General features: G+C 46.0%; 2 protein-coding genes across 3 annotated transcripts in view; both read right to left on the reverse strand.

Moving 5' to 3' along the window:
• Window positions 1-9,902: 9,902 nt before the first annotated feature.
• Window positions 9,903-15,051, reverse strand: KLHL38 (kelch like family member 38). Of its 2 annotated transcripts, XM_086609554.1 has the most exons (4): window positions 13,683-15,051; window positions 12,668-12,672; window positions 12,167-12,272; window positions 9,903-10,189 (listed from the first exon to the last, which is right to left on the reverse strand). In XM_086609554.1, exons 1-4 carry the CDS (start codon window positions 15,049-15,051, stop codon window positions 9,903-9,905), a joined length of 1,767 nt encoding a protein of 588 aa, XP_086465680.1. The 2 variants fall into 2 exon arrangements, with proteins under 2 accessions (XP_086465680.1, XP_009976503.2); XM_009978201.2 differs by lacking the exon at window positions 12,668-12,672 and having other exon boundaries at window positions 13,702-15,051.
• An 8,198-nt stretch (window positions 15,052-23,249) lies between these two features.
• Window positions 23,250-26,431, reverse strand: part of ANXA13 (annexin A13) — a 29,221-nt gene continuing 26,039 nt past the window's right edge. Inside the window, exons 10-12 of the mRNA XM_086609556.1 lie at window positions 25,510-25,585; window positions 24,572-24,684; window positions 23,250-23,369 (exon numbers count right to left, since the gene is read on the reverse strand). Coding sequence (XP_086465682.1) covers window positions 23,250-23,369; window positions 24,572-24,684; window positions 25,510-25,585 — 309 coding nt within the window. The remainder of the gene's footprint in view (window positions 23,370-24,571; window positions 24,685-25,509; window positions 25,586-26,431) is intronic.

Genomic DNA, 26,431 nt, shown 5'->3' on the forward strand with positions numbered 1-26,431 from the left:
TAATAGAGTGATGGCTCGTGCCCAAACATCCTTGCAATCCTATATTTGCAGGCAGTTTTCTTCACAGAACAGACAAAATAAAATGTTTTTTTAAAAACAGTACACCCTGCAAGTCTCTGTTCTTGCCACTGGGTATACGAAATTTAAACTACAAAAAAAACCCAAAACAACCCTAACAAAAAAAGGGAATAGATTCATATAAATAATGTAATTGGAGAACCTTGCAAGTAGCAAGAATGTGTGAGACTTCGATGCATTTATATCCTTTTAAAATAAAGCAGATGCTGAGGAGAGGTTATAAGAAGGCGTCTCAGAAAGGCTGGTGCAAAAACATTGAAAGAACTGAAAAACTTGCTTTTTCCAAGAGAACAAGCAAGGACCTGGTCCTACAGACCTTGGATGTAGAAATGCATGTTATGGAAATGCCATGTTTTGGCATGATCTGAAATTGCAGACTTGGGAATGAAATGAGTGCCTGGAGTGCTCCATACATCATTACTCTGAATTTGAAAAAAAGTTTCAGATGACCTCAAAGGGATGATTTTAGTATCTTTGAGCTTACTTGGGAGATTGCCTCCAAGCAGAAGAGCCCTTGCTTAAGTAAAAGCATTAGTAGGTCATGGGCACGATCCGCCTGCAAGCCCTGTGTTTGTGTCCTTTTCACAAGACCTGTTCTCCCAGTGGGTCTACAACTCTGTATTCAATCCATCCTTCATTTCTATGGGAAACTGTGTGAAAAAACACATCACAGGAAAAGGAGGTGGGGGCTGACGTCAGCCCTATTGTTTATAAAAGGCTTTTCTTAACACTGATAGTCTTTAAAAGAGCATTTAGGTTGGGTTTTTTTTGGAAAGGGGTAACCTCGATCAAAATCAGACCCGTATTCATTTTATAAGTCTTTGTACTCATCCAGCTGATTACCAGTTAATTTAAGATCATCATTATATTCATTTAAGAGCACTGTTTCTATAGGTGTGTTTACTTCCTAAATAGCAAGTAGCTGCAGTGGGATTGTACATCAGCAGTCTTTGGCAATTCATGAAAGACAGAATTTTTCAGGCTTTACTGGATTAATTCAAAATGCACTTGGGAGGTTGAAATCATCCTTGTTTTAATGATGTGGCAAAGGAGACATAAAAAAAATAACGTTTTACCCACAATCACTCAGCAAGACCCATCTTTTCTCACTTGACTGATGATGCCTTGTAACTCTGCTGCTGATACACACTGGCAAACTAACTCTCATGTCCACCATTAGTGATAATCAAGAGTAAAGTATGAAGTAAGGCAAGAAATGATGAACAGAAAGTCCCCTGTAAACACAGGACTTGTTTCCCACGAATGCACATCTGATTTGTTCCTCCCAGTTTCCCCCATCAAATGCTCTTGCACCGGTGCTAGAGGAGTCTCACTCGTGTACCAGGCAGGGAGGTCAAGGTCTGGCTCCACAGGGATGCTTTGTACTGTCCTGAAAGCGTAACTTAATCCTGCGAGTGAATAAAAAGCAAAGCAGTGAGGATAAAGCACTCTTGAGTTTCTGGCTCTTTTGACTCCATCCCTGTCTTGGACAAACTTCCTCTCATCTCCAAGGAGTTAACTGAGTACAGAAGCCAGTATTCTCCTCCCTAGAGTTTATTATGAATTTATTAAAAAAAAATCTTATCCCTTCAGCTATGAAAATTACCCTAATTTGTCTATAAATAGGCTTAACCTCTTAAACTGTGTCAGATACTGCTGATTCACCAATCTGATCTAGATCTTCAGATGTTCTCTGCTCCTACAGCTCCAGGGCAAATGACTCATGCTGTTTGCAAATGCCATATCCCACTGAGCCTGGCAGTACCACCATTCTGTTAGCAGTGTGTCTGCAGATTTCTACTAAAAAACCTGGGCAGAGATTTCCTCCTGATCAAGCTGAGCTCACCAACATCCTGCAGCCACAAAGCAGTATGTAGTATTTACATGAAAATCCACATATTTGCATTAGTCCAGCCACAAATCAGCAGAGGAGAACGTCTTCTAGAATGAAACAAATAAGATAAAGGTGAAACTCTACTGATCCATGTAATCATTTCCCCAGCTGCGTTTGCCTTCCCCGGTGACAGTCCTAGGAAGGTTGATCTGCACTACCTATCACCTTATTTTTGAAATTGCTTTGGAAATATGAAAGGGAAATGCCAAAGTATTTTCAGTCAATCTAAATGGCTTTTATAGTTCGTTGCTGGAAATCAGAGAGCTCTGAGCTGTCTGAATGTTCTCTCCTCCCTATAAATCATTTGTTTTTAAAAGTAGAAGGGATCCACTTTCCCAGTTGTGTGCCCATTCCTAGAGTTGTCCCAAACCTTCTTCTACCTTTCCTGGCAAAGGGGAAAATCTAGATGTTGAAAACCAGGGAGAAAACTCTCTTCCTAAGTACTTTTCAGGATAATGATGCCCTTCTGGCTATGGGTCACCTGGGGATAGAAGAGGTTGGTGTTAGCTGTTAATCTGCCACGTGTTGCTTGAGTTTCCAGGGAGCCCTGGGCCTTGGCACTTATTTGATCACATTTGTGTGCTGGGCTGTGGGATGGGCTGTGGACCAGGCAGCCACGAGGAAGAGCTGGGTTTTTTTGAGGTGTACTTCAGTTATCCAGGTTATGGTATAAGGTGAATGCTTTGAAACTCCAGCTGATGATGCTCTGAGGGTCATCTGTGTCCTCTGCTCTGAATCTCTTGTAAGTTCTTTGGAGTAAGGACCCATGTATTTTATGCTGCCATCACAAATAACGTGCTCTCGGCTTGAAATCTGTGATTGACTGTGCATGTCACATTTCATGCCATTAAAAACATAAGCTCAGGCTTGGAAGGGTGAACATGCTTTTGGCTTCCCTGCCACTTGCATTTCAGTCTGCAGGCACCACTTCTTTCACTACATGTTGCTGTTTTTCTCTTGAGAAGATTTCCAGAGACCTTATGCCTGGAGAAGAAACAGACTCTCTTTTCTGACATTTGTTCCAAGTTATAACAAGCAGAAAGACAACTCTTGTAGGCTCTAAACAGGATCTCTCAGCTAGAAGCCTTCAGGGCTTCAGCCAGCACCTCCCAAGCTCAAAGACTGCCTTCTTTTAAAAAGGTTTGAATTATCCGTTAAATACCACAGCATCTTGAAGAATGTCCATAAGACCTCTCTGCTTTCCTCCTTGGTCAAGGCTTGAGCTGGTGCCCAGTTAAGCTGCTGCGAGCCTTCTCCTTAGGATGCCACGGCTATGTGTGCATTGCTTGAGCAAGTGTGGATTAGTTCATGCTGTGGGTAGGGGGAATTTGGGATCCCATTAATGGTTAATTCACGTGCAAGCTCCACTGCAAGGGAGTTACAGGGCTGAAACGTGGCCTGAAGCATATGGAGGCACCATTGACACAGCCTGAGTGACAAGGAGCCTTTCCATGTTTTGCATAGGATGAACCCCAGGTTAACACCTTGGGGAGGAATTGTCTTCTGCCATTGGCTTCCTATCTGCGAACCTCAGTGCATGGCAGGGGAGTCTCCTCTGGCAGTTCATCCCTTTGCGTGTCTCAAAGGGATGTCTCAAAGGGATGCTGTCCAGCCAGGCGGAAGCAGGCAATAGCTGTGCGCGCCCTGACCCCCTGGGCTGGCTTCCCATGTCACTCTTGCTAATAGTCCTCGTGCCAGAGGCAAAGTTTTCTTCACAGGGGCCATATTTTGCAGTGCTCAGGCTGTCTCTAAGAGTAAGAGCCCTACCCAGGGAACAGATAAACAGAACAATATTTGAGCCTCTGGTACTCTTTAATGTCATTTTCAGGGAAATATATGTGTCATAACAACATAAAGCAGGCATAGTTCCCTTGCTTTCGATCTGCCTGGTGCCAGAGTCCACGTCATTTCAGCATCCAAAACAGATCCAGCAAGATCGTGGTAACTTTGTTCTCCCAAGAGCTGCCTCTTTTGCCCCCTTGGTTTGTCCTCATCTCTTGTCTTCCAGCAGCCTTCCTCGCCCCTGTCAGGGGATGTCACGTACTGTTATGGTTAACATCTAATTTTCACTGGAAGCCCTTGGGAATTGGGACCTTATCTCCACATACCATGCACATCAAAATGGTTTAATCAACCCTATTAATTCCAGGGCTCACTGCTGATGTGGATAAAACACTGCACTTTCCCAGCACTGAAGTTTTGTAGCCAAGTTTCACATTGCGGCACCCTCCATGCAGTTTTCTCTCTGCTCCTCAGGGCTGGGGCATGTTCCCCTGCAGTCCTCCAGCTCTTACAGAGAGGTGTCAGAGGTCTGCTCTAAGGCTCAAATTGGTTTCCAGACCAGGAGCATCTCATTACCTTGAAAATTTGGACTTGAGAGTCCTTGATGACCCTTCCCAGTGCTCTGGGCAGTCATTGCCACCTCCAAACATGGGTGCAGGGCACCTGCAGAGCACATCTGACCAGTTGTTTGGCCTGAGAAGGTGTCCAAGAGCAGGGAGAAACCTCAATGATGCGCCAGACTGGGGAAAAACTCAGGGGATGTCATTACAGTGTGGCTCTGGAGGACCTGAGGAAGAGGACATGCCTTTGCCCTTGTCCCAGCAAGCATGCTTTGGGGAGGCGCGGTGGGACATGGCTTATTCATCAGAAGACACAGCCTGATCAAGAAACAAACTTCAGAGGACTAGACATGGGAAGATTAGTTATAGGAGGATAGTTTATAGACATCTTCCTGACCAGATCAAGAAGAGGACCAGATTCTACCACCTTTTCCCACCTCCAGCAGTATTCTACCCCATGGCACATCCCCAGCCTGAAGCCAAATGTCTCCAACAGGTGTGGGGATGCCTCGTGTTTAAAGCAGCCACAAGGTATCCACCTAACAACCTGGGGCTGCTGGAGACGTGCTGCTCCTTGCTTTTCTCAGAAAGGGTTCTTGCAACATGAAAGAAGTGCAGGAGAACAAAGAGCCCCAGGGAGAGAAGTGACAAGCGGCAGCTGGAGCTGGCGGGTGACTTGCCGAGTGACAGAGCAGTTGGGCTCCTCGCTACTCTGCTACTATTTTGGAAACTGCAATAAACAGAAGAGGCCAGATCAATCTCTCAGTGCTCCAGCACAAACCCTGAGGAGCCCCATTGACTTTGGTGGCAATGGCAGCCTGAGACACTGGTTTCTCCATATGCACTGTGCATCGTTCGGACCCCAGGCAAACTCATTAGAAATAGCTGCTGAAAACATCATTAGCAATCCTCTAATTAGCATGTCTCAGCTCCTTTGCTGGTGCAAGCTTGCACCAAGGAATTCACGCTCCTTTGTGCCATGGAGAATATGACTGTTTAACTTCTGTGTGGGAGCTTTCAAGCAGCTGGAAAAAAAGTATGGATGTTTATATTTTTAAAAAGGGATTGTTTTTGCCGCTGTCAATTATTAATGGCTCTCAGGTCAGGCTAAGGAACAATGCCAGGGATAAATTACCCTGTACGCTATTCATATATGCTCTCCCCAATTGTTTCCTTCTCAGCTAGAGGATTCACCTCGCAGTGAACTCCTTGGCGCTCGGAAAAAAAGGACTGACGAAGTGATGAACTCAGAGTGCCCGTTTATTTATGCATCGACATCTTTCCTACTTTGTCAGGTGTGTTTAATCTAAAAGAAGCAGGAAATGCATTATAATTATAAACATATTACAGCGCAAGAAAAAGGCTGCTCTTGGAAAGGATTGTGTTGTTTGATAAACGGTTACGGTGAAAAAACACAGGCTTAACCTACGAAGCTCTTTGCTAAGATCAAAGCAAAGCCGCCTGCCACCGCAGGCTGCCCGTGCAGCAGGATTCAGCTCTGAGTTTGCAGCAAGGGAAGTGAAAGGAAGTTAAAAAGAAAATGCAATCTCCTCCCATACTTTCCACTCCCCCACCCTGAAACTTTTCCCCTAGTATAAAAAATGACTCAAACATTAAATATTTGCTGTTAAAATTAATAGCATTAGTGATGAACCCAGCTGAGAACACAATAATTAGGGCTTGGTCCAAAGCCCCTTGCTGAAGCCCATGGAGAGACTTATTGTTTTCAGAGGGATCTGGCTCGGGTTCCTGATGAGCCAAAGCGAAGATGGAGTTACGGCACAACCCTGGGAGATCCTGGATCTCCTGCAGTCTTTCCATGCGACCTTGCTCAAGCTTGCAAGCATTCCTTAATCCTGAGCACAGCCGAACCTGTCAGTAATCTGTTGCTGCTGTGAAAAGCAAAAGTGCTTCTGGGCTGTGAGACCGGGAGTGCTGTAGGTAAGACGTAGAAGGGGTTTATTGCCCTTCTCAGCACTGTGAGGCTGAGCCATGGCCCTGTGCTTAAATAAAAACAAAAATACAGACAAACTGGAAACTATCCAGAGGAGAGCAGCAAAAATGATCAGAGGGCTAGAGAACATGACTTATGAGGAAAGATTGAAAGGACTGGGTTTGTTTAGTCTACAGAATCTGAAACATCCTAATAAACTTTAAAGATGTAAAAAAATATATGGTATCAAAAAGGGTAATCAATTGCCCTTTATCTCTACAGGGATGGCAGAAGGCACAGCAAAGAAGATTTAGGATAGATAGTATCAAAAGCTGTGAGGTTAATAACGCACTCAAGTATGTTACTTAGAAAGGGAGCAGTGTCTCTCATGGGAGATTTTCAATGTGTTGGACAAGTACCTTCCACGAGGGACTGGGTGTCACTATCCCATGGAGCAGGCTGCCTTTGGCTATGTGGTCCTATGGTTTCCACGATCTAGTGACTGTCTCGGGACACCTAAGAATGAGACCTTGGAGGTGATAAGCTTTCACAGCACTCCCTGGTTTGAAAAAAAGAGGCAAGTGCTCAGCCGTTCTAAAAGTTGACCACCAAATCAATGACCCGTTCTTAAACCCCTCTTTTCTTTGGCTTCCATGGTGATTGAATAAAGAGCAACGAATTCCTACCTCTTCATGGGCCTGTCATCATATTTGTGAAGTACCTTTCTGCTCTCCCATGAGGGTTTCCCGTCTAAGTGAGCACTCAAATGCTCGAATATTAGCATGGTGAGACTTCTGGAAAAGCATGTGATGACTCAGAAAGTGTTCCAAGTAGTGGTGGCCTTGCAGATCCTGCTCGGGAATGTCCCCTTCTGACACTGGAGAAAGGGGTACCTTGCTCAATCTTTGTTAGAAATGCTTTCACCCATAGCATGACTGGGTACAACAATGGCAAAGCACTCGGGATGGTACTAGATACTGCTCTAGGTGGGCCAGGTGGTGGCCAGCACCTAATTAGAAAGGCAGCATCTTTTCTCCCCATAGCCTCTGTCCTGGAGCTACGTATCCCCTGCCCTGAAGCCGCGTGTGGCGCAGCCTCCCTGTGACTGAGCGACTCTGCCGGCCCTAATCTACCTCAGTAAGGCTCAACACTGTTCTCCGGTTTCAACCCTTTTCTGCAAAGCTTTGGTCAGAGTTTGTATCAAAGCCAACTGACCACCAGACAGAAGTCTATCAGACACCAGGCTTTTTTGTTTGTTTGTTTTACTGCCCAGCAAACCAAAATTCTTTGAATTAGAGGCATGAGGTGAGGAGTTTGTGAAGGGAAGGAGCACAGATCTCAAGCCAGAGCAGAGCTGTCCATAGCTCTTGGCATTTCCAAGGGCTTGGGAATGATGTGAGGGCTCCCCAAGGGCCAGGGGAAGGATGCTGTGCTCAGTGCTGCTGCAACCATGCCTCTTTGCACTCTCCATTTTCTGCCCAGCTACAGCTCTGCAAGGTACTATTTGGTCCCCGCATGAATGCTGAGAAAATCACTAGTTATATGATACGGGAATTAAAAAGATCTGTTTGCTTCCAAGCATAAACCAATGACTGTGGAAATGGTTTGCAAACATGGGGTTATGGCCCCAAGTCAGCTTTTTTTCCTTGGTTCTGGGTACAGTCACGAGCCTGGCAGGAATCTGTGTCAGCTAAAATGCATGGCAGCAACTGGCGTCTCCTGGAGTTTTGGAGCTGAGTGGGATCACAACAGGAAGGAGTTTGGGAAGGCAGCGCTGAGGGGTTAGGAATAAACATCTCCCCGGGGCAGACTTTCCATAATTGGCCATGACAAGGCTTCTTTCTCCAGAGAGCTGGAACTGGCCTGTGATGAAGCAGAATGAATCACTGCTCCGGTCCAATTTGGCAAGTGCCATTATTTAGCCCTGCTTTACACGGGGAGGAGATGATGATCTAGACTGAAAGACAGAGGAGAAATGTAGCCAAAGGCTTCCGAGCTGGGAGATGACTTTGGGTTCCCACTCATTTTTTGCAGGTTTACTCAGATCCTTAGAAGGAAACTCTGGCAAAAACCGCTGGTACAAAACCAATTCCGTTTATCAACAATGCAGAGGGAACAATGGGGCTCCTGAACACAAAGCTCATACAAACAATAACCATTTTATTTCGCATTGTTAAAGCAGTTGATATGCAATTCTTCCTTCCAGTCCCCCACTTCGTTAACTATTTCTGTCACCCTTCTAGTCCCAAATACAGATTTACGGGAGGGGATCTCAGTGGTCGGGGTTGGTGTCCTGCAGTGCGGTGGTGACCACATGGCTGTGCAGCCTTCTGTGAAGAGGAAGGTTGACTGTGGTTTCCTCATGCCACCCGGTACCCTTGGAAAAGTCCCACTTTCTTTCAAATATGAGGAAAAAGAGGTGTTGTTTCTGCCATCCTTTCTCTGGATGATGGTCATCAGTGCTCTCTTTAAAGCTCCTTGCTATCTCAGCAAACTTACCAAGGCTGGTGACCTAACAGCAGTTCACATCCTATTCAGTATCTGATCATTAATCCCCTCCCTTTAAAAATATGCACTTAGTGGCAGAACCCCACAAAAATATTGGTGGAGCCAGAGGTGCTTTGCCAAGTGGCAGACTTAGACTTGCTCTTCTTGGAAAGCTGGTTTCCTGTCACTGGCTTTCTCTCATCGCCGTTTTCCAGCGGTTTGGAAAGAGGAGAGAGGGAAAAAAATAAATTGTTCCTCCCAAATACTTCTCTTTTACATCCCCTTTCCTCCATGTGTCCTCTCTGCTATTCCAGATTTCAGGAATACCATCAGCCAAAGGGCTTCCTAACTAACACCACTGCTATCCCCGATGCAAATGGAGAAGCAAGCTCCCTGCAAAACCAGATCCCTTGAAAAAGACGACACAGAAAACCTTCATTTCCATCCCACCTTCTCCTGCTCCTTCAGAGAGCAGGCAGACAGAAAAAAAAAATCTTCCCTGGGCTGTGAAAGAGTGGTAGCTCAGAAAAGTCAAATCTGTGTCTTGTCACAATGTAAGAGTTCACATCAAAGCATCAGCCTTTTACTAGTTTCTAATTTGATGGTAGGAACATCAAAATTTTATTGAGATGACTATTGTAGCTAATGCAGGCAGCTGCTGCTGGGCTGGCTACAAGGCTAGAACCTGGGGCTTCCTATTCTAAACGCTCCCATCACTTGAAATGGCAAGCTTGGTCAGCGCCGAGCAGCAAAGGGCCGTGGCGTGCAGCTGAGTTTGCATGCTAACAAGTGCAGGTCACCCAGACATTACTTTCCCTGGAGATACCAGCACTCCTATTCACCTTTCATTGTGAAGTCCGTACCAAGCCAAATCCTGCACCAGGTTCTTACCCAGTATCTTTTTCCTGTTTTCTGCTGAGACTCTGGGTAAGGCCTCTGGGCGGGACTTAGCGGCACCACGTGCAACACTGGTCAGGTGAATATGGCATGAGCACAAAGCTCATGATCTTTCTGGCAGAGCATTCTGGGAATGACTGATGCTGTTGATGTCTTCAAGGTCAGGAGTTTGTGAGACCACATGAGGATTCCCCATGTGCTCTCTGCAGAGCAAGGTGTGTCCTTTCTCAGAAGGAAAGCATAAAACATGCTGGGAAGTATCGAAAGTCATTTAGAGAAGGTTAGAACAGGGGACACATTGGACTGTAAGGCACCCATGGTCAAAGAGTTTGTGTGGCAGTTTTCCCTTTGGTGTCCATGTGTCAGTCTCTGGATCGTAGCAGTCCAAGGAATCCAAGTCCTCGATGACATTGTCCGCAGTGAGACACCGTCCTCCTGTGACATACAGCTTGTTCTTGATGACAGTGGCCCCGTGATGCATTCGTCTGTCCTTCATGTCTGCACATTTAACAAACTTGTTGCCTTTTGTATCATAAGCAATTATTCTTCTGGTATACCCTAAATGGAAAGCCAGAGAAGTGGAAGAGACAGATGGGAATTAGAGTTTATGGCCATCAGAAGGAATGATGATATATTTCCTGCTAGCCTTCAGTAAAACCTATAAATCTTGTAAATAATTTGGCAGAATTAAGATACCTAAGCTGGGAAGTGATGATATGTCACGAGAATGCCTGTCTATCTGTCTGCCCTTCCTGTTTGTCCTCACCCTGTCTCATAGCACCTTGGCAGCCAAGGCTCAACAAGCACCATAAAACCCATCAGATCAGGCAAGCAACCTGTCAAACACAGTTGGAGCTTGCAGTTTTCTTCATGTGCCTTCAAACATCCCAAAACATTTCTTTTACCAACAGACTCCTAGAGCTTCACTGAGAAATATAGAAACCAATGGCACATGGGAAGGGAGCCACAATGCCTGTTGGGTTTGTTGGGTTGGAGTTGTAGCTGTCTGTGGAATGGAGCTGGGTTCTCAATAGCACAGTGCCATCAGTGCTCACTCCACTCCCGAAGCCCTCAGGTCCATGACTGTGCTGGCCACCATGCCAGTGATCCGATGGACAGTTCTTCCACTGAGGGGTGATGCAACCTCCCATCTGCTGAGAGGTAAGGGCTGGTACCAGGGCTATTGCCCAGGAGCAATGGAGGTGTGGAAGCTTGGTACCCAGCAGTACCTTGCCCATGTATCCTTGTAGATAATCAAGAGTGCCCATGGCAAACAAACTGCTTTGGGCCGTGTTTTGCAGGCTTTGAAGATGCTTTCCCTAACAAAAATCAAAGCCTTTCTTGCTTAGGCCAGCCCACTCCCCCTTTTTGTGATGTGACTAGACATGCAAAGAGGACCTGAAATGTGACAAAAGATATTTTTAAGATAGAATGTTATTTTTGTAGGTTTTACTGTTGTTGATAAAGTAAGAGTGTTTGGCCAATGTTTTGGCATGGAAGCTGGTAAATAAAATCTGACCATAGTGAATCTCTCTACTTTCAAGCAAAATGAAAGATGTTTAAAGTTAACAGGAATTTTTGTGGCTTTTGTTAGATAAATAAAAATAAATTGATAAGTTAAACTCAGCAGCAGCAGACGAGTCAATACAGGCCCTTCAAATTAATGCATTTGAAGATAAGAGAGTTGAAAATACTGTATTTGAGCACTGTTGTCTGAGGATAGGGTGATCTGCTACACAGGAGCCTGATAGTCTTGGACCTTTTGATTCAGCTCTCCCCTATTCTCACTGAAAAGGGGAGCAGTGGCCTCATGCTGAAGATGATACCATGTTTGAGTCCTGTGTGATTTGGGTTCAGTCCTCTGCTCTGCTAAAGCTTCCCTAAGTCTCATTTTCCCTTAAATAATCTAACACATGCCAGCCTGTGCTCAGGGGAGCTGCATTAAAGACTGTAGAGTGCCAAACTACCAATGACGATGATCCATCAAAGTGCCAGAACACTCATCCTCAGGCTGAAAAAGACACTGAGAAGTTTCCCCTCTCCGAGTGTTTCACTCTCTTCTCAGGACGTTTCACAATTACCCCCAGGAGGCAGCTACAGGACCAATTGGCTCCTCGTAGCCCTGTAGCCCACCCATCCCAACAAGCTGTCCACCGCCTTATGGTAACCAGTCTCTCCACCCTTCCAAGAATAACAGTCAGGGAGAGCCAGGCTGTGAGTCAGCATGGGAGGAGCAGGACCCCCATGCCCTTGGCTTCCTCCCTTCTTCTGCAGAGCAGTAACTTGCATCGGCTTTTCCATATTTTTCCACCACCCAGGTCATGCTACTTGGAGTAAGAGGATGCCTTGTGGAGAACTTGTCCCACTTCCATGGCCATGAAACCCCATAAGACGTATATTGAGGGTAGGCACACTCCTCCTTTCCTTCCCAAGCTCCATGTGCTTTTGGAGGGAGCACCCCAAGCAGGAAGGCTGCTAAATCTCACAGGAGCTGGGCAGGGGGAGGAGGAAGGAAGGGTGAAGCAGAGCCCTTACCACCTACGATGATAATCTGGTCTCCAATCATGACAGCTGGTGCACAGACATTCTTCACCACTCTGGTCTCCATCCGAAACCACGTATTCCTGGAGACATGGTAAACCTGACAAATAAATAATGATACACACACAGCTGTTTATGTTGCATTTTAACTGGTAATTGTAATTACAGAGGAACTTACGGTTTTTATTTTGTCCTAATGAATGCAATCCTCTGGCTTGAACTGCTGGAAATCTGAGAATTTACCCACTTGTTTTCCTAGTATGTCCCCTTGGAAAGCATTCTAGTTCTCCAGGCTTGCCTGCTCAGGAGATGCTAGCACACACACTAAGGCAGAGCGTGTCTGCCATATGCAAGCTTCTCGGCTGTCTTTGCATGGCCATGGAATCACTGTAACTCCTGGATAATGCTCTCCCAAAGTGCAAGCTGTTTCATTTAATTTTCCAGTTATTCTGTGGATTCCTGCCTCAGCCTTAGCAATTTCCTGGGCAAACAAACCTCAACTTCACCTAGCTCTGCTGGCAGCCACCGTGTTTGCCCAGCTGCTATATTTGTGCTGGTGGCTGGTATGCACTCAGATCGGCAAAGGGACTTGTCGATGGGGCTTAGAGTGGTATCCAAGTCATCAATAATATGTGAGAAAAACAGACGTTGCCAGATGACGCTCACTCAGTCACCTGCATCTGGGTGATGCACTTTTATGTCGCATCATCCGCTTCTTAATACAGCAAATATCTTGAGGACATCTCCCCGCTAACTGATAAATACATTTCCTTCCCCCTCATAATCAGGTAGCGTTATCACCGTAAAGAAGTACTGCTCATGTGCTGGCTGCCATCTTGGCCTTTAACGAGTCTTCTTAGTTAGAACACCGAAACCAGTGAAAAACACCCGTGGGGAAAGTAACACTATGATATTGCTAAAGCATTAAATCAGATAAGAAAGGATTTCATGTATTTTTCCTCCTAATAGAGTGTAACCGCTGAAAGCAGGCAGAGAGCCAGCAACATGTGGCAGGAGCCACATTTTTAACACAACTGTTTATACGAAATAACTGTCAGTTTAAGCCCGACCCTTTGATGAGTGAGAATCTGATCGCTCTAATGATCTAAAATCTTTGCTTTCGCTGTGAGCGAGCAGGTGCATGGCTGAGACCCTGCCTCGGCTGCCAAGTGGAAAGCACTGATTTCGGTGAGATTGGCTACAGGCAGAAAGCCAGGCAAGGGGTCAGCCACTACCTCCAATAGCATCACCTGCAGCAGCCCTGGCCCTAGTGCCCACCAGCGGCAGAGCTGACTGACACCCAAACAAGTACCTCAGGACTTGTGCCTGAAAAACACTCAAAGAGGGAAAATGAAAGAGTTGCAATGCTCATTGCAGACAAGACTTCCCTGAAGCCATGTGTTGACTCATCCTGGCTCTTGCTGCAACTCACAATAAGGTTTTTCTGGGGGTTTTATTTCCTCAGGAGAGTGATGAACTGCTGAACACCTTAGAAGAAATTGCCTACAACAAGCAGGACTGACCATTACCTGGATCAGCCGGACAGGATTTTGCATGATGTCTTCTCCCCCAAAGAGGTAGACCCTCTGATCTTTGGCAGCAACAGCAGGGTGAAGGACGGCCACAGGCATGTTTGCCATGCTCTCACAGGTGTTGTAGATGCTATCGTATCTTTCCACAGAATTCAAGATTTCCTGGTTTTCACTAATTCCACCGAATGATAAAATATAATTTTTATATGCTAAGCTTCTGTGGGAGTAACGTGGAACTAACATGCGCTCAACCAGTCTCCACTGATTGAGTTTGAGGGAATAAATGTAAATATTATCACTGACCGGGCTTTTCTTGTTGCTAACAGGCATCCCTCCGAGTACATAAATATTGCTGTGTAAGCTCACTGCAGAGGCTTTGTACAGGCGCATGGGAAGCTTGGCTAGGCTTAGCCATTGCTTCGTCCTGTCATCATACAGCAGGACATCCCTCGTTGTCTGCTGGCTGTTCTTCCTGCCACCAATGATGATGAGGAACTCTTGGTTGGAGTACCTGCGAGGAACATGCAGCATGGGCTTGATGTCAGGTGCGTTGGTGCTATACAAGGAAAACATATGTCTCCGGGCTGACTCAAGGATGCTCCTGCAAGTGGGTGAGGACTGAACGAGGGAGTCATTGGCTATGAAGTGGAAGAGGAAAGTTGGATGGACGTACTGAAGTCGGACCTTCTTGAACAACTCTTGGATGTAGCCTTGTCTCGCCTGGAGGTCATGCCGGATCCAGACCATCAGCGTCTCAAAGACCTGCTCTTCCTCCCCGCAGAGCTCATCGTCCCCAAGGTAATCAATGAGCTCCAAGGGACAAAGGTCCTTCAGGTCCTCAGAAGAGGCCACCTCAGGAAAGCATTTCAAAGCCATAGCCTTGGCTTTCTTATTCAGGCTTTGGCAGTTCAAGACTTTCGCCAGTCTGATCATGCTCAGACAGTTGTCAGGAGTCAGCTTGTCTTGGAGGTAGGCAGAGCAGGCCTCAAACAGCTTAGCGTACTGCAGCATGGAGGCCGTCTCCAACAGGCACAGGACATTCTCAGCAGATATAAGAATCTCCCCTGTGTAAACATAAAGGATAATCTGATCCAAAATTTCGGCATCGATGCCCTTCAGGATGACTTTAGCCTGGCGACTCTCTCTGAAGTCGTTACAGAACATTGCCTTGAAGTATGGACTGCTGGAAGCCAGCACGTTTCGGTGGCAGGGGATTTCGAAGCCCCCAGAGCAGAGGGTAACATCAGTCAGCATCCCGCTCTGCCGCAGAACATTCAGCTGCCTCAGCAGTTCGGAGGAGAAGTCCTGGTCTTTGAAGAGAAACTCCTCAGTGGATCCATCCTCCATAGCAAAATAGGAGAGAGATGAATTCTGGACTTGGCAGAAAAAACCAGATTCTTAGCAACTTTTATTGAAATATCCAGCTCCAAGGGAACAAATCGGGACTTTGATGTTGCTCTAAATATCCATTCACTGTTATGCATAAAAATGGAACACGGGTTAAGCACAGTGGGAAAATAATAAAGAAGCTAAAAGGTCACTAAGACCCTTTAAAGTTTTCATAAAGTTATCAGATAGGTTGCAGCTCCGAGGCCAGCACTGCCTGTGTCCCTGGCAAGAAGCAAAAGCACTGAAGTTATCTCACTGATTTGGGATGAAAGCTGGACGGCTGAAGCAATTGCTTTGTTCATTTTAATCACGTTGAATAAATGCGCTTAGACATTTATTCACTATTTTAAAGTATTAGCAGTTTAGTAGCTTGCGCCTCTTTCCCCTAGAGTTAGTCACTCCCAAAGAATGTAAATCTGGCAGAGCTGAACTCTGCAGTAGGGCAGACGAAACCCTAGAGACTGGGAATCTGCATTAAAACGGTTATTTATTAACTCTGCTTAGCTGTGGGGTTTTTTATATTAATCAGACACACAATGACTAAATTAAGTGCCAGGCAGAACAACATGATGAGTATCTATTGTCATGGCTAACTGCTCAACCTGCAGTGAAACGGTAGGGTAGAAACGTTTACCTTCTGTTGTCCTTCACTGCATGCACTTACTCTCTGCCGTTTATTCTCTGCTGAGATTTTCCATAGCTAGAGCCTGGATAAAAACCTATAAACCCACAGGACGTTTCTTTCAGTAGGTAAGTGATTCATAGAGGGTGATTTCTGGACGTGTTTATTCTGAAGCCACTTTTGCTGCTCTCGGGAGCTGTGCGCAGGAGCGGCGAGGCGGTGGGGCATTGTGTACATTCCAGCGCTAAGAATAGGCGCACGCGGGCTTCTCGCTGTTATCACATGTGACGCCGCCGTTGCCTTTTGCAATGACCTGGCCAGCACTGAGCATGCCCGAGTGGTGTTTTTCTGGCAAATGTTTATGTATAATAAATAGACACGGAGAGGAAAGTTCATTTATAAAAGTCCTGGCTGTCCATTTGGAAACAGTGGCAGGACCCTGTCCTAAAGTGCCTGGGAACTCTAGAAGGCTGTAAACAGTCTGCCATGCTTTGCGCTAGGTAGTGCGCAGTCACCGTACTTTCATGGAGGAAGAGGCAGAGAGCAGGGCTTCCGGGGACCCTGGTGGGATGGACTGTGTTTCCACCTTATGGAGATATGTGGGGAGTGTCAGCCCGTTGCAGTCTGGTGGGAGATGCTGATACCCAGGGCTGCCCCAAAGTGGGCAGGGAAAGCTTGGCTACCTCTGCCAAGCAGAGAACAAAATTCAGTCTCGGAACAATTTATTTTATGATGCCACTTGATATTTCATATAGAAAATAACCAGATTGTGGCCTTTTGTGTAGATGTCAGCTCTCTGGAACCCTTAGCAAAGAACTTCTTGAGCAGGGGGCTGGAGGAAGCTCAGCGTTATGGGTGGGAGGACTGGAGCAGATTGCTGAAGTGAGTGCAGCAAACTGAAAACCAGGGTCGCAGGGTGGCAGGTCCCAGGGGGACACTCAGCTTCCCAGGGCCGGCACCTCAGTGGGGTCTCTAACTGCAGATGCCTGGACGTGAACAAGGTGTCCGAGCTCCTTTTGCAGCCAGTACAACTGAGTCCGATGAGTTATTCAGGTCACCAGTAAGTGCCACCTATATTTGGGCAGGTGAACAGTCCTCCAGGCACTGCTGAGTCTCCACAGGTGCTCAGCTGCCTCACTCACATGTAGATATCCATGTTTAACACTCCCATGTAGGTATTTATTATGATGAGTCTAAATCCATCCCCAGGGCTGGGATCAGTCAAGCACCTCGTCCTCCATAACCCCAGCTGGCCCCCAACTGGGGTCTCCAGCAGGTCCAGTGCGATGTGTCCCAGATCTGTGCCAATTTCTTGGATGTTTCAAGAAAAATGGCATTGGCTGCCCATGCCTGAGTAACTGGATTGGGCCCATCATCTCTGCTGAAATTCCTCCCTTTGTTCTGGGATGGGACTGAATCCAAAACGGCGTTCCTAAGCATCGCTACCACAGGGAAACACAAGGTTAAAGCAGAACTCCTTCTCATATTTTCGAAGCCAAAGCTCACGGGTGAGTCATGTCTGCGTCTAGTTACAGCGAGGCAGAGGAGCGAAACTCATTGGGAGCCACCGTGCCCTTATGTCAACTCCCATGCCACGCTGGTGTTTGCAGCCCTCCGTGTGTTCCTGCCCCCACGCCCGTGTCCCAGCAGACTGCAGAGACGGGGGCAGCCTGTTACTCCAAAAACAGCAGCTTTGCATCACAGGTCATGCCATACATGGCCTTTCCCAGAGACTTTTCCATGCAGTGTAACAACATGGTGGAATGCCCAAAGGCTAGGCAAAACCCTGAAGGCCCAGACTCTTGCAGAAGACAGGGCGGAGTGGGGCCGGCATAGCTTTTTGGAGATGGTGACATCTTCCCATCCTGCACAATCTGTGTGTGTCCGTGCACACACGTGTGTGAGCAGCCAGGCGAGGTAAGGGAGGGCAAGGGCAGGAGCCACTGGACTTGACTCCTGCAGATGAGTCACTCTGAGGGTAAACATGGCAACGTGTGGTCTCTGCTCTCTCCTCAACTACAGAGACGACCCAGAGGATGATGTTGGGGAAAACGCGCCCTCTCCTCTCTGCTCCCCGCTGCTGCTGCCTCACCAGCTGGCCATGATCTTGCTATAAATATTTAGAGTGGCATTAAAAACGCAAAGGAGAATTTCCCTCTGCTCGTCCAGGGAACATTAGCTACCCAAACAAAACGCCCTCTCCCTTTCTTTCTTGCTCTGTATGTATATACTCTCGTCGCGGCCCGTTTCGATGATTGATTTAGCTTTATATCTCTGTTCTGGCTCTAACTCTTTGCTGCCTGTTTAGTTCTGCCTCTTCCTGGCAGTAGCTGTGGATTATTTTTTTAACCCTTAAAGAAACAAATGATGCTCTCTGACTTCACTAATGACACTGTTTTATGCGCTCGGGGAGGGGTAGGTGGGACTTTCTTCTGCTTTAGATACTGATAAATGTGGCATGTATTTAGAAGATCCCAGGCTTGAGGGCTTTGCACAGTTATGCAAACTGCTAACCCAGAGTACAGCGTGTGCTGTTTAAATAGCTTATTGCTCTCGGGGGGGTTGCTGCTCCCTGCTGAGTCCCCGCACAGGTCCCTGCCAATTCAAGGCCAAGGCTCCCAAGCAATGAAGCTCCTGCTGCCTGCTTTACAACTCTCTCTCCTTTCTTTCCCAGAGATTATGGTTTCAGACACATCTCCAACCAAATGCGCACATCAGCACTGCTTAGTTAGGATTTCCTTTATAAACAAACTAGAAACCATTTTTCATGGCATATCCTAGAACAGTATGTCCTATATGGCCCCTCTTGCTGCAGCATGACCCCTGGTGAGAGGGAAGAGCTGTTTATTTGGTGAGATGGTGTAACTTGTCTGAGAAAGTCTATTTCTGAATGAATTCTTGAGGCAGGTTTTCTAGATTGGCATGCTATTCACCGAACACGGTCTGAGCAGTCTTTTTTGGGACGACAGAGTACTGCATTAACGACAGGAGTGGGATGTCGCATGGATAACGGGCTGATTTGAACACCATGTGCCAGTGGGAAAGTGGGCTCATTCACAGGTTATGTGACCCAACAGCACTGTGAGACGTGATGCTGCAGGTCCCCCGTAGCCCTTGAGGGAGGCTGGAGCCATCGGGGGCTGTTAAAAACAGCGACTCTGCAGCTGCTGCTGTATGAACTCCACCAAGGGCCAGTTTCTAGAAAATGGAAATGTCTACCAAAGAGCGACCACTTTGCTGCAATGCCTTATACTCACCCTGCTCCTTCTGCTCTTGCTCCTTAGGTGTTTGTGATTGCTCCGTTTTGGAATCAGGATGGTTGAACCTTTGATCTGACCCAGATCAGCTCTTCTTATGTTTTAATGAAATGGGATGATGAAATGGCTATTATCATGCACTAAGCAACAGAGCGGAAAAAAGCTGTAATCTAATCGGCCAGCAGACAGGTGCACAGAGAAGATTGGTGATGTCAGGCATCTTCTAAAACTCATACGCTGATCCTATTACAATTCAGGTGAAAATGAACAAATATGGATAAGGAAAAATGATTGTTGAAGGCAGAGACTTCACTGAGCTCATTCAGTGTTACGCGCACTGCCTTGATGACTACCAGCACCCACAGCTATCAAGAGAGATATCATCTCTTTCCCGAAATTTGCAGTCTAAATAGACAGAGGAACAAGAAAAAATATTCTTTATTATTGTCTTTATAAAACTGGGAGAGGGAACAAAACCCAGGATTAACATTCCTCACTGTAAAAAAGAGACAATTACAGGGATCATAGTTAATCAGATGCCATGAGTTGGGGAGGACAGGAAGATGCCCCAAGCAGCAGTGTGGCTGGCTGGGGTAACAGCCCTCAGCCCAGACTGGGCGAGCAACCAGCACTGCCTGGGATGCTGCGTGCATCAGGGCCAAGGCTCCCAAGCAATGAAGCTCCTGCTGCCTGCTTTACAACTCTCTCTCCTTTCTTTCCCAGAGATTATGGTTTCAGACACATCTCCAGCCAAATGCGCACATCAGCACTGCTTAGTTAGAATTTCCTTTATAAACAAACTAGAAACCATTTTTCATGGCATATCCTAGAACAGTATGTCCTATATGGCCTCTCTTGCTGCAGCATGACCCCTGGTGTGTGAGCTTGGTCGGTGGGACCTGACCAGGGTAAGATGGGCACCCAACATCATTTTGCTTATTGAAAACTGGAGGGGAGAGAAATACAGGAGCAGAAAGGAAGACTAATGTGTTGGGGAATTATTAGATTTATGCATTGCATATTTACACATGCATGTAAATATATACAATGAATATGTACATTGAAAGAGCAAAGATATGTCTATACTAGTAGATTACTATCAAGAGATAGCATGGATGGGGATCTTTCTACTCCACACGTATGTCTGTATCTCACCCAGCTGATAAGACCACCAGGAACCCTACCTCCACATGTGATGTCTGGGCCAGGCGTGTGAAGGAAATGTTTCCCCACACCCAGCACCTGGTTTTGGACGCATCCTGGTACTCCCCACTGAAACAGCCTCCCCGAGTCCTGCTGTGCTCAGCCGGAGCCCAGAATGGATTTACTATTTGCTTCACCAGATTGGGAAAACAGCCCTTTGACCCTGTCCTCTACCTCGCTGGTTGGCATCTTGAGTTCACTGAAGGCAATGAAACTTCCCAAGCTAGCAAGCAGCAGAGAAGACACCGAAAAGTAAACAGAATCCAGCATGAATATGGGGAATGGATAGACAATCGTACGTGACAATAAGGTGAAGTCCTTCGTGTTACTTCAGGCAACAGAAATAAAATGACTATTCCACACGGCACTTCCAGGTGTAGTCTCCTGCTCAAAATCTACCTAATTCTCCTAGAGTCAGGAGAAGATTGGATTGGGGACCCCCTAGGAGCTCACTTAGTGCCATCTCCTGCTCACAGCAGAGTTATCCTCAAAGTTAGATCAGGTTGCTCAGGGACTTGTCCAGTTGAGTTTTGGAAATCTTGAAAGACGGAGATTTCACAACCTCTCTGGACAACCTGCTCCAGTCTTGAACCACTCTCCTTGGTGAAGATTTTTTTCTGTGTGTCTTATAGGAATTTCCTTTGATGCAACTTGCAAATGCTGCCTCTTGCCCACAGAGAAGCCTGCTAACTTCCTTCTGCTGCTACTAGTTGCCAACTATCTGGTCTTCTTCCTATTCTTTAAGTCCAGATACCCTTATGATCCTTCTCTCTCATTCCTCTATCGTTATTGCATTACACATTTTCTATTTAGCTTTTCAGCAAACATGATTTCTCCGAGTGCCCTATCACCACAGCTGTCGTTCACATTGGTGTAATATTTAATTCTAAACTAAGGTTTAGTTTAAGACCTGATTGAACCTGGGTTTGGTTCTGATTTTGTAGGCAAGGTAACAGACTACATCTGTAGACACTGGTCTTGAAATGCGAACTTGATTTTTGGATCCCTGACCTAAACTTTTGTTAGAGAGGAACAGGGACAAGTTTTACTCTGACAGCATTGGAGACACAGAACAGCTTTGCAAGTGTATGTATTGTGTACAGATAGAGAGATACAGCATGTAATTCAATAATTACTTTGGCCCAGTATGTGTGGGTGTGAAGATATGTGGGCTCCTGGCTTGGTTTCAGGCCAATCTCTAATTAAAGAGTGAAAGATTAAGATGAAAGCAATTGTACTCTTCCTTCTTTAGTTAGAATGACCTACTAGTGTTAATTAAAACAGTCTTCAGGCAAAAATAAATTTGGCTGCCAAAGTTATGCTCTTCACATTAAATAAGGACATAGCTGGGTTTAAAGTGTGCTGAGCTTTTAGAGGTTTCACAGGAACCAGTCATACAGCTTTGGGCACTCTTGTTTGAATATTTTAAAACAAATCCTTTGCCTAAACCAGCTCCTTCATGTGCATTTCAGACACCCTCTGGCTTTTTCTTCAAACTTCCTCATTTGAGAATGGGCACCTGCCAGCTTATCTTGGACTGAACATACAGTGTGACCTCTGGAGGATAAAATATCGCCAGGAACACCGGATACCTAAGTAGATTATTCATCTATTCTTTCTGTAGTCTCTGGTTACAAAAGCCCCATGGCAACAGCAACAAGGAGATACGCAGATCTTTTACTGCTCCGCTCTTGCTGGGTCTGAACGTTAAAATGCCTTTGATAAAGCCAAATCTGGAATCAGACGGTTCATTGCAGGTTCAGGATCTGCCTCTGGTGTTTTTAGGTTGCTAGGAATGTTGCCAAAGGGCGATCAGGCCTCTAAAGTGCTGGAACATCCTGTTACACCTGTGTGACACACAGATATCCTTCTTAAAAGCCCTCCATCTTTCCCATTTATTGTACCCCTTCTTTACAGGCTGTAACTAGACGCCTGGTTACGACTGCTGTGACATTGATACAAGCAGGTAGAAAAAGGTCCAGTGCTTCAGAAATACTGTTTTCAGTGGGACTGAGACACCATCAGCCATCATATCTCAGAGGATCTAGGTCTGAAAGACCCTTCTCATTGCAGAGCGACACACTCAAAAGGAAGAAGGGGCCCGACACAGAGAAACACTCACAAGCCTATCACCTTGACCCAGACTCTTCTCTCTCTCATTTGTCAGGACCTGTCATGTTATTTCTCATCTACATCTTCTCTCATACGATTATAGGATTTTAGGGTAATTCAGGGAGGAGTGGACCTCTGCTGGCCTCTAGTTCAACCTCTCTCTAGTTCAACCTTCAAGCAGGGTGAGCCATGAGATCAGACCAGGTTGCTCAAGGTTTTATCCAGTCAGATCTTGGAAACCTCCAAGAATGGAGACCATGCAGCTGTCCTGAGGCCCATGTCTGCCTTTGTGGGAATAGCATTTCCCTAGTTAACAGGTCCACCTCATGAAGCCTCATCTCTTCCCCAGCTATGCTCCTGCACCATATCCCAGGAGGTGATGCTGATGGGGACTGCAGCTCTTTATCTTCTTCATGGGATAACTTAGGAGGTGACTGTGCTGAGAGGCCAACTCACAGACAGGGCAATCGTTCCAACCATCCCCATTAATAGAAGGATTTTAATCAGGGCCTGACTTAAATCATTAATTCACAGCCCTCAGGTTGTTTAAAGAGCTGTGATAATGGGCTGAGAAGAAATTACTATCCATTTTCTCTTGGCAAGACTGTAACAGTATGACATGGCACCCATCAAATTGGGGAAAGAACAGGGATAATCTTCAGAATGAAAGACAGAAAATCTACCCAGAAGAAACAATGACAGAAGATTCCTCCACATAGGCAAACACAAAGAGGTCAATTTAGATTTAGTTTTCTTAACATGTCTTTATTGCTTAAGGACATTTGGCAAGATAGCCATAACATAAACCTCATGTCCAGCATTACTTGGCAACATATTTCCTAGCTGGAAAGAAAATAAATTGGATTTTTTTTCTTTGTGCTAATGCCACATTTTTTGGATGCTATTTTGGAAACTACTCAAGAGGTGGCTGCTCAGCATGCCTCTTCATTCTTGATGGCTTTTTAGTGCAAAAGAGCCAGCAGCAACTTTCTGAAGTCCCCAGAGGTATCAGATCGGACAGCTTCAGCTAACGACTTCTTATACATTTGCTGGAACTTCTCCTTTATTGCTGGCAGGTCGCTCTGAGGAGACACCAAAAGCCTCTTTAGAAGAGTGGGACATTCTCTGAGTAACATGCCCTGCTCCTGCCACGACCCCTGGGGTCTGATCCAAGGTCCACCGTACTTGGTGGGAGGAGGAGAGGAGAAAGCAGGTCTAAAAATCTTGGAGGACTTTCCACTAAGCATTTGGATTTGAGGTAAGCCCATGTCAGATGGTGTGGTGAGAGGACACTCTCTGCAAAGAGGAGTATGGACCTGTGTGGAGAACTGTGCTGGGATGACCGGGGGCATCTCTGCCTGGTGCACAGCGGTGCCACGTGGGCACAGCCTTGGTACTGGGCAAACACAGAGGCTGCTGCGAGCTCCTGAGGCTACTCTGTGGTGGCAAGCAGGGATAGAGGCACTTCCAGGAGCATGGCTAAAAGAGAGTTTTGTTCCACCCACAGAAGTAGTTTTCTGGTTACTACGGGGGGAGAATTAAACGCCAATGTCTCGAGCTTTCCTGTGAAAAGGCACCCATGGCATGGGTCTGACATTTATCACTGGGAGTTTTAAATGTTATCATGATTGGACTGTGTCTTAACAGAGAGACTACCCCGGAGCCTAATTTCTCATACTTCCGATCATTGAGAAACATTCTCCTCGTCCCTGTGAACGACTACTCCTCTGCTTCGAGACTGAAACAGCCCTGGGGTTACAACCTACATAGCTTACAAGGAAGGAAGACTTAAAGACTGTGTTTAAGATCTCAAATGTCTTGTGCAGTTTTGTGCTTTTTAAAATTACAACTATCTCCTTTGGCTCTTTATTTTACTTCCCTCCTCCCCATCTGTTTTTCCCAGCTGGAATTGGAGAGAATTGGCAACATATATTTAGATACAATTCTCAATTTGGGAACTGCTGCTTTATTATTATTTAATTAGGAATTTACTTTTACACATCTTATTGGGGCCAGACTTCCCCATGGGTTAGTATTAACCAGGTACTGTTGACTCCACTTGAAATTGCCTGCATGCTTTCTGGTTTAGTTCTTTAGAAAACAGAAATAGATGCAATAACAAAATTAGAGTTGCCTGGGTACAAAAGCAGAGTGTGACCACTGATGTCATGGGGCTGAAATGGGTTGAGTGAGCACGTGATCTACCAGGACTCCCTCCATACCCTCTACATTCGTATTTCTCCCAGAGCTGATGTGAGGTATTACAGGTCACAGGGTACCTTACCTCAGCCCTGGTCACAAGGATGCGAATCAAGGTCTTCTCATCAGTCCCACCTCCTTTCATCGACTTGTGCAGAAGTGTAGCGAAGTAACCCGGGCAGTCTTTGGCACAGCTGACTAGAGGAAACAGTAAGAGACTTCGTTATACTTGTATATTTACACTTTGTGATACATCTTCAATGAGAAGGAAATAAATAAGGAAGAAATAAAGGAAACTCTATAGGGTTTATGCTCTGACATATGAGCTGGTCATTCTGTGACTGATGCCCTATCAGTACGCAAGGAGACGTCGAGGAGTCTGAATGGAGTCGTACATTAAGTGTGTTACACAGTGATATGATCAGCACTGAGTACTCTGCCATTCCGTAGTGAAAATGAAATGAATGAGAATGAGGATTTGCCCTCTGGAGTTCCATCTATTTTTGGGGTAGCCAGTCACTCCACAGCTCACAGGGGCAAGATTTGGTAGAGCCCAGATCCAGATGGATAACAGCATTATCAGTAAGCTAACCAAGCGCCAGGGCACTGGCTTAAATACCAGTCATGGTCATCTCCAAAGCTAAATAGCTGTCGAGGACCCTGTACAAAATTTATTTTTGTGGTGGCTGGCCAGCACACTTCCAATGATGCCCAGGCATCCTCTGGAAGTTATCAACAGCCATGGCCTCAAGGGTGGCTTTGAGATGGCCACCCTGTGTTACAGGGCAAATAATTCAGCTGCATGGAAAGCAGCTACGTCTAGCTAATTTTATTACTAAAACCAAAGGGTCCAAATCACTACTGAAAACTGGCTCTTCTTTTTCTGGCGGCTATGTCAGCTCAGTTTAGGGCTATCTCGATGTCTGTCGCCAGGCTGTACACAGACCCTCAACAACCGATGTCAGATCATGGCAAGAACTAGAAAAGAAAGCTCTCAACAATTTTTTTTTTTTTATTTTTTACCAAGAGTGAGATAAGCCTTCTCCAGATCTCCAGATGTTTCACTTTTAATGGATTCTTCTATGTCCTTCCCACACACCTATGAGGACAACAAAAAGGAGTCATCAGAGCCTCTGTCTGTAGATGTCATCCCACTGCCATAAAATCAGCATCAGATTTAGGATCCAATGGCAAAGGCCAATTCAGTCCTTTAGAGTCTTTCCAAGGGAGTAATTCAAGGGCAAATTAAGTTCTCCTCTGGTGGTAAGCGCTCACAGATCCACTGGCACCAAGAGAAGATGCCCCGTCCTTGGAAACATCCAAGGTCAGGACTGGGATCTGAGCAAACTGATGTAGTTGAAAACGTCCCTGCTCATCGCAGGGGAAGTTGAACTAGGTGACCTTTAAAGGTCCCTTCCAACCCAAACCATTCTATGATTCTGTAATTCCATGCAGCCAGGTAAGGCACAACAGTTAAGAGGTGGACAAACTAAACCAACCAGTCACATGTATCTGAGGGCGTCTCGGACAAAGAAGATGCAGCTTCTTCTTGAGTGACCCTTAGTCAGGAGAAACTGTTCGAGCTTCCTCTAACCCCTCTATCAAAGGCTCTGGATGGCTCCCACACAAAAAAGGATAACTTTTGGAGCTTTACCAGCTCTATGAAGTTTTGTTACTTATCGTCTTTGGCTTCGCAGGAGAAGTCTACAAGCACTGCAGTTGTTCCCAAGTTTTTGTATTATTCTGTAGGAAAGGGGAAAAACAAACTGCCACTTCAAAACAGAGCTTATTCTGACTTTTGTGAACTTCGTGAACCTCAAAGCCTTTTACTTTGCTCTGTTTTGCCTATCAGGATGGCCCTGAGTGATTCAAGACTTTAGTGGATCTTTAGGTCAGAGCTGGGAGACCGCGGGTACAAGGCAGGAAGGGGTAGCTTCTGAGGATT

Source organism: Tauraco erythrolophus, chromosome 3, assembly GCF_009769465.1.
Source record: "Tauraco erythrolophus isolate bTauEry1 chromosome 3, bTauEry1.pri, whole genome shotgun sequence".
Classification (NCBI taxonomy): domain Eukaryota; kingdom Metazoa; phylum Chordata; class Aves; order Musophagiformes; family Musophagidae; genus Tauraco; species Tauraco erythrolophus.

Coding starts and splice junctions, on each gene's coding strand:
- KLHL38 (XM_086609554.1), bottom strand. CDS start 15,051: ATGGAGGATGGATCCACTGAGGAGTTTCTCTTCAAAGACCAGGACTTC. Junction 10,190..12,166: donor CCAGATTATCATCGTAGGTG/GTAAGGGCTCTG, acceptor CTTTCCATTTAG/GGTATACCAGAAGAATAATT.